This window comes from Nerophis lumbriciformis, linkage group LG01 (genome assembly GCF_033978685.3).
Source record: "Nerophis lumbriciformis linkage group LG01, RoL_Nlum_v2.1, whole genome shotgun sequence".
Classification (NCBI taxonomy): domain Eukaryota; kingdom Metazoa; phylum Chordata; class Actinopteri; order Syngnathiformes; family Syngnathidae; genus Nerophis; species Nerophis lumbriciformis.
Window position 1 is genome coordinate 7,409,662 of NC_084548.2, and position 13,742 is coordinate 7,423,403.

The 13,742-nt window shown below is 41.9% G+C and overlaps 1 protein-coding gene across 2 annotated transcripts in view; it reads right to left on the minus strand.

The window, feature by feature from the left end:
• lamb2 (laminin, beta 2 (laminin S)) overlaps nucleotides 1-13,742 on the minus strand; it is a 176,575-nt gene that overhangs the window by 46,366 nt on the left and 116,467 nt on the right. For both annotated transcript variants that reach the window (XM_061974168.1, XM_061974160.1), the window contains exons 17-20: nucleotides 9,738-9,870; nucleotides 9,471-9,663; nucleotides 6,448-6,591; nucleotides 4,514-4,745 (exon numbers count right to left, since the gene is read on the minus strand). In XM_061974168.1, coding sequence (XP_061830152.1) covers nucleotides 4,514-4,745; nucleotides 6,448-6,591; nucleotides 9,471-9,663; nucleotides 9,738-9,870 — 702 coding nt within the window. The remainder of the gene's footprint in view (nucleotides 1-4,513; nucleotides 4,746-6,447; nucleotides 6,592-9,470; nucleotides 9,664-9,737; nucleotides 9,871-13,742) is intronic.

Genomic DNA, 13,742 nt, shown 5'->3' on the forward strand with positions numbered 1-13,742 from the left:
TTACCAGACACAAAAACAAATAATATTTTCATCCATTTTCTGTCGCTTGTCCCTTTTGGGATGGCGGGGGTTGCTGGAGCCTATCTCAGCTGCATTCTGGCGGAAGGCGGGGTACACCCTGGACAAGTCACCACCTCATATAATTGATTTTATTTAATTAGATTTAGATTTATATGTAAAATAACACGCTAACAGACACAAAAACAAATAATATTTTCATCCATTTTCTACCGCTTGTCCCTTTTGGGATGGCAGGGGGGTGCTGGAGCCTATCTCAGCTGCATTCGGGTGGAAGGCGGGGTACACCCTGGACAAGTCGCCACCTCATATAATTTATGTCATTTAATTAGATTTAGATTTATATGTAAAATAACACATTACCAGACACAAAAACAAATAATATTTTCATCCATTTTCTACCGCTTGTCCCTTTTGGGATGGCGGGGGGTGCTGGAGCCTATCTCAGCTGCATTCGGGCGGAAGGCAGTGTACACCCTGGACAAGTCGCCACCTCATATAATTGATTTTATTTAATTAGATTTAGATTTATATGTAAAATAACACATTACCAGACACAAACACAAATAATATTTTCATCTATCCATCCATTTTCTACCGCTTGTCCCTTTTGGGATGGCGGGGGGGTGCTGTAACCTATCTCAGCTGCATTCGGGCGGAAGGCGGGGTACACCCTGGACAAGTCGCCACCTCATATAATTGATTTTATTTAATTAGATTTAGATTTATATGTAAAATAACACGCTAACAGACACAAAAACAAATAATATTTTCATCCATTTTCTACCGCTTGTCCCTTTTGGGATGGCGGGGGGGTGCTGGAGCCTATCTCAGCTGCATTCGGGCGGAAGGCGGGGTACACCCTGGACAAGTCGCCCCCTCATATAATTGATTTTATTTAATTAGATTTAGATTTATATGTAAAATAACACGCTAACAGACACAAAAACAAATAATATTTTCATCCATTTTCTACCACTTGTCCCTTTTGGGATGGCGGGGGGGTGCTGGAGCCTATCTCAGCTGCATTCGGGCGGAAGGCGGGGTACACCCTGGACAAGTCGCCACCTCATATAATTGATTTTATTTAATTAGATTTAGATTTATATGTAAAATAACACGCTAACAGACACAAAAACAAATAATATTTTCATCCATTTTCTACCGCTTGTCCCTTTTGGGATGGCGGGGGGGGGTGCTGGAGCCTATCTCATCTGCATTCGGGCGGAAGGCGGGGTACACCCTGGACAAGTCGCTACCTCATATAATTGATTTTATTTAATTAGATTTAGATTTATATGTAAAATAACACGCTAACAGACACAAAAACAAATAATATTTTCATCCATTTTCTACCGCTTGTCCCTTTTGGGATGGCGGGGGGGTGCTGGAGCCTATCTCAGCTTCATTCGGGTGGAAGGCGGTGTACACCCTGGACAAGTCGCCACCTCATATAATTGATTTTATTTAATTAGATTTAGATTTATATGTAAAATAACACACTAACAGACACAAAAACAAATAATATTTTCATCCATTTTCTACCGCTTGTCCCTTATGGGATGGCGGGGGGGGGGGGGGGGGGGGGGTGCTGGAGCCTATCTCAGCTGCATTCGGGTGGAAGGCGGTGTACACCCTGGACAAGTCGCCACCTCATATAATTGATTTTATTTAATTAGATTTAGATTTATATGTAAAATAACACATTACCAGACACAAAAACAAATAATATTTTCATCCATCCATCCATTTTCTACCGCTTGTCCCTTTTGGGATGGCGGGAGGGGTGCTGGAGCCTATCTCAGCTGCATTCGGGCGGAAGGCGGGGTACACCCTGGACAAGTCGCCACCTCATATAATTGATTTTATTTAATTAGATTTAGATTTATATGTAAAATAACACATTACCAGACACAAACACAATAATATTTTCATCTATCCATCCATTTTCTACCGCTTGTCCCTTTTGGGGTCGCGGGGGGTGCTGGAGTCTATCTCAGCTGCATTCGGGCGGAAGGCGGGGTACACCCTGGACAAGTCGCCACCTCATATCATTTATTTAATTGAATTAGATTTATATGTAAAATAACACACTACCAGACACAAAAACAAATAATATTTTCATCCATTTTCTACCCCTTGTCCCTTTTGGGATGGCGGGGGGGTGCTGGAGCCTATCTCAGCTGCATTCGGGCGGAAGGCGGGGTACACCCTGGACAAGTCGCCACCTCAAATAATTGATTTCATTTAATTAGATTTAGATTTATATGTAAAATAACACGCTAACAGACACAAAAACAAATAATATTTTCATCCATTTTCTACCGCTTGTCCCTTTTGGGGTCGTGGGGGGTGCTGTAGCCTATCTCAGCTGCATTCGGGCGGAAGGCGGGGTACACCCTGGACAAGTCGCCACCTCATATAATTGATTTTATTTAATTAGATTTAGATTTATATGTAAAATAACACGCTAACAGACACAAAAACAAATAATATTTTCATCCATTTTCTACCGCTTGTCCCTTTTGGGATGGCGGGGAGGTGCTGGAGCCTATCTCAGCTGCATTCGGGCGGAAGGCGGGGTACACCCTGGACAAGTCGCCACCTCATATAATTGATTTTATTTAATTAGATTTAGATTTATATGTAAAATAATACGCTAACAGACACAAAAACAAATATTTTCATCCATTTTCTACCGCTTGTCCCTTTTGGGATGGCGGGGAGGTGCTGGAGCCTATCTCAGCTGCATTCGGGCGGAAGGCGGGGTACACCCTGGACAAGTCGCCACCTCATATAATTGATTTTATTTAATTAGATTTAGATTTATATGTAAAATAACACGCTAACAGACGCAAACACAATAATATTTTCATCTATCCATCCATTTTCTACCGCTTGTCCCTTTTGGGGTCGCGGAGGGGGGTGCTGGAGCCTATCTCAGCTGCATTCGGGCGGAAGGCGGTGTACACCCTGGACAAGTCGCCACCTCATATAATTGATTTTATTTAATTAGATTTAGATTTATATGTAAAATAACACGCTAACAGACACAAAAACAAATAATATTTTCATCCATTTTCTACCGCTTGTCCCTTTTGGGATGGCGCGGGGGGGTGCTGGAGCCTATCTCGGCTGCATTCGGGCGGAAGGCGGTGTACACCCTGGACAAGTCGCCACCTCATATAATTGATTTTATTTAATTAGATTTAGATTTATATGTAAAATAACACGCTAACAGACACAAAAACAAATAATATTTTCATCCATTTTCTACCGCTTGTCTCTTTTGGGATGGGGGGGTGGGCGGGGGGTGCTGGAGCCTATCTCAGCTGCATTCGGGCGGAAGGCGGGGTACACCCTGGACAAGTCGCTACCTCATATAATTGATTTTATTTAATTAGATTTAGATTTATATGTAAAATAACACGCTAACAGACACAAAAACAAATAATATTTTCATCCATTTTCTACCGCTTGTCCCTTTTGGGATGGCGGGGGGGTGCTGTAACCTATCTCAGCTGCATTCGGGCGGAAGGCGGTGTACACCCTGGACAAGTCGCCACCTCATATAATTGATTTTATTTAATTAGATTTAGATTTATATGTAAAATAACACGCTAACAGACACAAAAACAAATAATATTTTCATCCATTTTCTACCGCTTGTCCCTTTTGGGATGGCGGGGGGGTGCTGGAGCCTATCTCAGCTGCATTCGGGTGGAAGGCGGGGTACACCCCGGACAAGTCGCCACCTCATATAATTTATTTCATTTAATTAGATTTAGATTTATATGTAAAATAACACGCTAACAGACACAAAAACAAATAATATTTTCATCCATTTTCTACCGCTTGTCTCTTTTGGGATGGGGGGGTGGGCGGGGGGTGCTGGAGCCTATCTCAGCTGCATTCGGGCGGAAGGCGGGGTACACCCTGGACAAGTCGCCACCTCATATAATTGATTTTATTTAATTAGATTTATATTTATATGTAAAATAACACACTAACAGACACAAAAACAAATAATATTTTCATCCATTTTCTACCGCTTGTCCCTTATGGGATGGCGGGGGGGGGGGGGGGGGGGCCTATCTCAGCTGCATTCGGGTGGAAGGCGGGGTACACCCCGGACAAGTCGCCACCTCATATAATTTATTTCATTTAATTAGATTTAGATTTATATGTAAAATAACACATTACCAGACACAAACACAAATAATATTTTCATCTATCCATCCATTTTCTACCGCTTGTCCCTTTTGGGATGGCGGGGGGGTGCTGGAGCCTACCTCATCTGCATTCGGGCACCTCATATAATTGATTTTATTTAATTAAATTTAGATTATATATCAGACAGAAAAACAAATAATATTTTCATGTCAAATATAAAACATATATAGCATACTGTGTGCATGCATAAAACATTATTTTCTATGATTATGTTAATTTATATTTTGAAATATACACATGCAAATGACCGGTAGGACGTCACCTGTCACATTGGTCTCCACCGGTGTTGTCCCTGCAGTTGATGCAAGCGCCGCTCCTCTGGTCGCACTCGTCGGCGTGGCCGTTGCACTGGCAGGGTCGGCAGTTGGGGAAGCCCCAGTGACCCGCTTGGCATCCGTCACACTGCTGGCCGAACGCTCCGGGGCGACACTGGCACTGCCCCGTGTACTTGTCACACAGTCGGGTGACCGAACCTTCCAGGCTGCAACCGCAGGCTGCAAGATAGTGGATGGAAATTGCAAGTCCGGACATGCACTGGGCGCCAGTAGTGTTGGCATTACCATCAAATACAAACCCCGTTTCCATATGAGTTGGGAAATTGTGTTCGATGTAAATATAAACGGAATACAATGATTTGCAAATCCCTTTCAACCCATATTCAGTTGAATATGCTACAAAGACAACATATTTGATGTACAAACTCATAAACATTTTTTTGTTTGTTTCAAATAATCATTAACTTTAGAATTTGATGCCAGCAACACGTGACAAAGAAGTTGGGAAAGGTGGCAATAAATACTGATAAAGTTGAGGAATGCTCATCAAACACTTATTTGGAACATCCCACAGGTGAACAGGATAATTGGGAACAGGTGGGTGCCATGATTGGGTATAAAAGTAGATTCCATGAAATGCTCAGTCATTCACAAACAAGGATGGGGCGAGGGTCACCACTTTGTCAACAAATGCGTGAGCAAATTGTTGAACAGTTTAAGAAAAACCTTTCTCAACCAGCTATTGCAAGGAATTTAGGGATTTCACCATCTACGGTCCGTAATATCATCAAAGGGTTCAGAGAATCTGGAGAAATCACTGCACGTAAGCAGCTAAGCCCGGGACCTTCGATCCCTCAGGCTGTACTGCATCAACTAGCGACATCAGTGTGTAAAGGATATCACCACATGGGCTCAGGAACACTTCAGAAACCCACTGTCAGTAACTACAGTTGGTCGCTACATCTGTAAGTGCAAGTTAAAACTCTCCTATACAAGGCGAAAACCGTTTATCAACAACACCCAGAAACGCCGTCGGCTTCGCTGGGCCTGAGCTCATTTAAGATGGACTGATACAAAGTGGAAAAGTGTTCTGGGGTCTGACGAGTCCACATTTCAAATTGTTTTTGGAAACTGTGGACTAAAGAGGAAAAGAACCATCCGGATTGTTATAGGCGCAAAGTTGAAAAGCCAGCATCTGTGATGGTATGGGGGTGTATTAGTGCCCAAGACATGGGTAACTTACACATCTGTGAAGGCGCCATTAATGCTGAAAGGTACATACAGGTTTTGGAGCAACATATGTTGCCATCCAAGCAACGTTATCATGGACGCCCCTGCTTATTTCAGCAAGACAATGCCAAGCCACGTGTTACATCAACGTGGCTTCAAAGTAAAAGAGTGCGGGTACTAGACTGGCCTGCCTGTAGTCCAGACCTGTCTCCCATTGAAAATGTGTGGCGCATTATGAAGCCTAAAATAGCACAACGGAGACCCCCGGACTGTTGAACAACTTAAGCTGTACATCAAGCAAGAATGGGAAAGAATTCCACCTGAGAAGCTTCAAAAATGTGTCTCCTCAGTTCCCAAACGTTTACTGAGTGTTGTTAAAAGGAAAGGCCATGTAACACAGTGGTGAACATGCCCTTTCCCAACTACTTTGGCACGTGTTGCAGCCATGAAATTCTAAGTTAATGATTATTTGCAAAAAAAAAATGAACATCAAATATGTTGTCTTTGTAGCATATTCAACTGAATATGGGTTGAAAAGGATTTGCAAATCATTGTATTCCGTTTATATTTACATCTAACAAAAAATTCCCAACTCATATGGAAACGGGGTTTGTACAAATACTTATGCAACATTGCTGTTGTGTACTAATTGGTCCAAGACTAACCCAGGGACCGAGTGTTTGCTTCTCACCAAAGCAGCCTGAGGGTCCGAAGCCGTAGGTTCCGTAGGCGCACTGCTCGCAGCGCTGACCGATGACGTTGGGTCTGCAGTGACACTGACCCCCGCGGACGTCGCACATGGAGGTGGTGGATCCCTGCGGGTGGCAGTTGCAGGCTGGAGAGGAGAAACGCCACAACATCAGTCGACTAAACCCAGCCAGGACCAAGAAACATTGACATTTTATGCCAAACATCCGTAAGGGATGGACGATATGATCTCAAATCTACGTTGCGATACATATTGCAATACCGATACAAAGTACAGGCTAAAAGTTTGGACACACCTTCTCATTCAATGTGTTTTCTTTATTTTCATGACTATTTACATTGTAGATTGTCAGAATAATTGTATCTAAGTTATCACAAAACGTTGTGTTGCCGTGAGTTCCCGGCGAGAAGACAAAAGCTTTCTTTGATCCTACCAAGAAAAAGGCTTGTAAAACTCCACTGTGTACGATGGGAAGCGACATGAAGGCGTCGGTTTCTTTCTTCAATTGTAATCCACAGGAAGATTTGGTCTTGACCCGAGATCTACAAAGCGGAGAGGAGGCAGGGCTTTGAACTGTTCTGTGACCGAGGGCAACGGTTCCCCTTCTTAAAGAGAGGAACCACCACCCCGGTCTGCCAATCCAGAGGTACCGCCTCCGATGTCCACGCGATGTTGCAGAGTCTTGTCAACCAAGACAGCCCCACAGCATCCAGAGCCTTAAGGAACTCCGGGCGGATCTCATCCACCCCCGGGGCCTTGCCACCGAGGAGCTTTTTAACTACCTCAACAACCTCAGCCCCAGAAATAGGAGAGCCCACCACAGATTCCCCAGACACTGCTTCCTCATAGGAAGGCATGCTGGTAGGATTGAGGAGGTATTCGAAGTATTCCCTCCACCGATCCACAACATCCGCAGTCGAGGTCAGCAGAACACCATCCTCACCATACACGGTGTTGATAGTGCACTGCTTCCCTTTCCTGAGGCGGCGGATGGTGGTCCAGAATCGCTTCCGAAGTCGTTTTCCATGGCTTCCCCGAACTCCTCCCATGTCCGAGGTTTTGCCTCCGCGACCGCTGAAGCCGCACACCGCTTGGCCCGTCGGTACCTGTCTGCTGCCTATAATTTTCCCAAGTTCCAAAAAATTCCAGGAATTTGCAGAATTCTCTGTTTTCCAAACCATATTTTCACCCTTTTTTCTGGCGACTACTCCTCCCACATTTTCAACCCACTTCAACCGTTCCACCGTCAAAACATTCTTCTCAATCAGGACAAAAAACGAAGCTGTTTTTTTTAACTGGAAAAATTTCCCGATTTTCCCAAAAATTCCGTAATACCATTTCTCAATTAAAAAACTGTTACTACTTCAACATTTCTTGCCCGATTTAAACAATTCCAACACCAACCATCCGAATCATTTTCAAAAAAATTCCCGCTTTTTCCCAAAATTCCCACATTTCCAGGAAGTTCCCATTGAAATCAATGGGACATTTTTCAACCTATTCAAACCATTCCGACAACAACACATTCCACTCATCCTGGACATTCAAACTAACACTTTCCCGAGTTCCAAACCAAATTTAAACTCTTCAACATTCAAACCATTCCAACATTCAAACTATTCTTACATGTATTCTACATTCTGTCAGCATTTCAGTTCAACCTCAGCATCGGAGCATTCACACAGTGATTGTCAGTGATTTTGTTTTAAAATGGGTTTTTCTCGTCTTGAATTAGAGAGATCGTCATATACTCAGGGCTGTCTGGTTCGGGACTCTTTGGGACTGTGTGATGTTGCGTTTTGACCAGTTGTTCCTCCCAGGGAATTCAAGTCACAAGTCGCTCCCAAGCTCTTTACGACACTTAAAGCTGAGTTGAAAAACCACCAGACAGAATAGGTATGTTGTAATATATTTGCAAAGCTTTGCATATACATTCAGACCAGTCCAGTATAGAACATTATATCGCGTCGCCAAGATGGTCTGCCTTCTCCTCGACCAAAACCCCTCTCCTCTTAAGTCTCTCTTCCTCCCCTCCTGGCAGTCATGTCTCTCTAGCCAAAACAAATGCTTATTATCGCTCTCTCTAACATTCCTCACTTCAAGGTTAAGCACACAGTTTTGCAGACAACCAAAAGACCACATTTGGAAGAAAAACACTAGCTGTTTTGTAATATGATTATGAAATAAAAGAAGTAACACTTAAATTCGGATATATGTAAATATCTGCCTCCGACAGTGACTTCTGTGGTGCTTTTTTTTTTTTGTTAACTTCTGGATCGGCCTCCCGGGAGCTTTTTGGCCATGGAGACCAGCTGCTGGGTCTCTGCCACACCAGAGTCCGTTTGGAGAAACTGGAGGAGATGCGGATGAGGAAGACAGGGCTGCAGATCTGGCTGATGGACAGGCTTCACAGTGTCTTGGCTGAATGAGCAGGTATCGGACACCTCGGTCTCCTTGGACGCATCCTCGCTCATCCATGCGGACTGGACACTGGCCGAGAGTTGGTGGGCGGCCGAGGGTGCTCTCTTGGTTGCTTTGTTGGGTCTGCTCCTGTCTCTGGCCATGCTCCCCCCGCCCCAGCAGACGATGGCGTGGAACACCGCAGAGGCCACCACAGTGTATATGTTTTTGTTGTTGTTGTTGTTTTACTTTGGTATGTAGAAGTGGCTGGTTGCATCAGCTTTGCTCTTTTAATGTATTTTGATGTTTCCCTCTTACACACATGTTTATGTGTGCTATGACTATGAGGTTTTTTTCTTGGCCTCAGTCTGGACCCCCTTTCCAGGGGCCCAGGCTTAGACTGAATATTTTGTTTTCTCACTGGAATTTGGCAGACCCATCAGCGATCCTGTTCTGTCTCTCCGTAATGTTTGTCTGCTCTTGAATGGGATTGTGTTGAAAATCTTAATTTCCCCTCAGTGATTATTAAAGTATTTCTGATTCTGATTATATTTGGGTCCATACAGTACAATATGTACAAGTCACATAAGTGTTTTTGCACTCACGCAAAGCCCCGTCGTTGATAACAGCCGACATGCTGGTAATCAGCTTGGCGCAGGTGTCGCTCATGGAGGGGCGGGTCACGCTCTTGGCCCCCTCGTGACAGCGGTACCGCTCGTACGTCTGCTTCCTGGCGTCGGAGGCCAGATCCCCGGCGTTGAACATCTCCAAGGAGGAGTGGCGAGGCATCAGGGCAATCTAGAGAGCCAAGACGAGAGGAGTCACCAAAGAGAAGAGGAACAGGAGAGCAGGAAGGATGGAAGTGTCCTCACTGAGTCCATCAGGAGGACAGCGTTGGCCGCGCCGTTGAGGACGTTGTTGGCGTCCTGATAGCGTCTGAAGTCCAAGCGGATGGTGTAGGTCACGCTTGTCTCCAGACACACGGACTGAGGAGGGACCATGAACCTGAAAGGACAAGTAGAAAGTACTACGAGTACTCATTCCCCAACATTTCCAATGTTTATTTTTTTAGTCGCAGTTTTACCATCAATAGTTGTGTTCATCCGTGCAATGTTACTGATAAATATGTTCTAACACACATGAACTCTCCAGGCAACGCTTTAGGCATACTTGCCAACCTTGAGACCTCCGATTTCGGGAGGTGGGGGCGTGGTCGAGGGTGGGTCGGGGGGCGTGGTTGGGGGCGTGGTTAAGATATATATATATAAGAAATACTTGACTTTCAGTGAATTCTAGCTATATATATATATGTATATATATATATATATATATATATATATATATATACATATACATATATATACATATACATATATATACATATACATATATATATATATATATATATATATATATATATATATATATATATATATATATATATATATATATATATATATATATATAAAAAAGAAATACTTCAATTTCAGTGTTCATTTATTTACACATATACACACACATAACACTCATCTACTCATTGTTGAGTTAAGGGTTGAATTGTCCATCCTTGTTCTATTCTCTGTCACTATTTCAGAACACACACATTATACAAATATACATTATAAAATCATTAAGAAAACAGGAGCTCTAATTTGGGAGTCTGAATTAGGATCAGAAGTTCCTATATAAACATTGCGTACTCACGTCGCCTTTTTGTATTGATTACTGCAGCTGTGCACTGGATTCATTCACAAATACAAACTACAACTCACAAAAACTTTAGAGTTAGGCTCCACCATCAGAATGTGTACTTAAACTTATAAAGATCACATGGCTATTATTCAGTGAGTTGATTCACCAAAACTAACCTGTTATACAGGAGGAAAAAGCACACAGGACGTTTCAATTGTTCACAGACTGGTCGCTCTCATCAGAATGACAAGACACTTCCGGTCTGCAGGTGATAGCATTCAATTGGGAAGAAACGCCCTACTGCCCCCTCCTGACCGATGTGAATACTGATAAATGTGTAATGACAGCTCCAAAAACAAATTCAAACCACAAAATAAAATAAATAAATCAACACAAAAATGTGACACATTATGGGTGGGTCACATATGCATGTACAGTAGATGGCAGTATTTTCCTGTTTAAAAGTGTCACAACATTGCTGTTTACGGCAAACGAACTGCTTTACAGTAGACAAAACTTGACTGCTGTTGTTGTGTGTTGTTACCGCGCTGGGAGGACGTTAATGAAACTGCCTAACAATAAACCCACATAAGAAACCAAGAACTCGCCCTCGATCATTAGCTGGTCATATTGTGGGAAAGCGGACGTGCGAACAGGCTGTCAACACGTCACTCAGGTCCGCATGGAGCTGGAGGGGGCGTGGCCTCCAGCTCCATCTGAATTTCGGGAGATTTTCGGGAGAAAATTTGTCCTGGGAGGTTTTCGGGAGACGCGCTGAATTTCGGGAGTCTCCCGGAAAATCCGGGAGGGTTGGCAAGTATGGCTTTAGGGAACATTTGCAGTACAAGTGTAAAAAGAAGTTAGCTAATGCAGTACACATGTTTAAACAAGTCAACTACCACAGCACATGTGTAAAACTATGATCACGACCACAGTACATGTGTAAAACTGTGTGTGGAGGAAGATGTTGTCAGCGCTGCCTGCAGGAGCAAAGGTCACCGCCTCTGTCCATGGTGCTGAGGACAGAGCACCATCAGACGGGGGCGAGGCAGTGCTGACGGCGAGACACAGCTGGCAGGTGATTAGATTTCACAGGTGGTACGTGTTGATCTAATCATCCGTTGCCCTTAACAGTAAGCGGCCGGGAGCAGAGAGAGAGAGAGAGGATACGGACGTGACTGAAAGGTCACGTTCTACTGGAACGAAAAACTTTTGTTGAAGCATTCTGATTAAAACCTTGTTAAACCTGCACGCTTGGCTCCTGTGCCGTGTCTGACAGTGGGACCGCTAGGAAGCGACTTCCACACTATGATCACTACTACAGTACATGTGTAAAAATATGATCACTACTACAGTACATGTGTAAAAATATGATCACTACTACAGTACATGTGTAAAAATATGATCACTACTACAGTACCTGTGTAAAAATATGATCACTACTACAGTACACGTGTAAAAATATGATCATTACTACAGTACATGTGTAAAAATATGATCACTACTACAGTACCTGTGTAAAAATATGATCACTACTACAGTACATGTGTAAAAATATGATCACTACTACAGTACATGGGTAAAATTATGATCACTACTACAGTACATGTGTAAAACTATGATCACTACTACAGTACATGGGTAAAAATATGATCACTACTACAGTACATGTGTAAAAATATGATCACTACTACAGTACATGTGTAAAAATATGATCACTACCATAGTACATGGATACAAATATGATCACTTCTACAGTACATGTGTAAAACTATGATCACTACTACAGTACATGTGTAAAAATGTTATCACTACTACAGTACATGTGTAAAAATGTTATCACTACTACAGTACATGTGTAAAAATATGATCACTACCACAGTACATGTGTAAAAATATGATCACTACCACAGTACAAGGGTAAAAATACGATCACTACCACAGTACATGGGTAAAAATATGATCACTACTACAGTGCATGGGTAAAAATATGATCACTACTACAGTACATGTGTAAAAATATGATCACTACTACAGTACATGTGTAAAAATATGATCACTACCACAGTACATGGATAAAAATATGATCACTACTACAGTACATGTGTAAAACTATGATCACTACTACAGTACATGTGTAAAAATATGATCACTACCACAGTACAAGGGTAAAAATACGATCACTACCACAGTACATGGGTAAAAATATGATCACTACTACAGTGCATGGGTAAAAATATGATCACTACTACAGTACATGTGTAAAAATATGATCACTACTACAGTACATGTGTAAAAATATGATCACTACCACAGTACATGGATAAAAATATGATCACTACTACAGTACATGTGTAAAACTATTATCACTACTACAGTACATGTGTAAAAATATGATCACTACCACAGTACATGTGTAAAAACATGATCACTACTACAGTAAATGTGTAAAACTATGATCACTACTACAGTACATGTGTAAAAATGTTATCACTACTACAGTACATGTGTAAAAATGTTATCACTACTACAGTACATGTGTAAAACTAAGATCACTACTACAGTGCATGTGTAAAACTATGATCACTACCACAGTACATGTGTATAAATAGGATCACTACTACAGTACATGTGTAAAAACATGATCACTACTACAGTACATGTGTAAAAATATGATCACTACTACAGTACATGTGTAAAAATATGATCACTACTACAGTACATGTGTAAAAATATGATCACTACTACAGTAGCTGTGTAAAAATATGATCACTACTACAGTACATGTGTAAAAATATGATCATTACTACAGTACATGTGTAAAAATATGATCACTACTACAGTACCTGTGTAAAAATATGATCACTACTACAGTACATGTGTAAAAATATGATCACTACTACAGTACATGGGTAAAATTATGATCACTACTACAGTACATGTGTAAAACTATGATCACTACTACAGTACATGGGTAAAAATATGATCACTACTACAGTACATGTGTAAAAATATGATCACTACTACAGTACATGTGTAAAAATATGATCACTACCATAGTACATGGATACAAATATGATCACTTCTACAGTACATGTGTAAAACTATGATCACTACTACAGTACATGTGTAAAAATGTTATCACTACTACAGTACATGTGTAAAAATGTTATCACTACTACAGT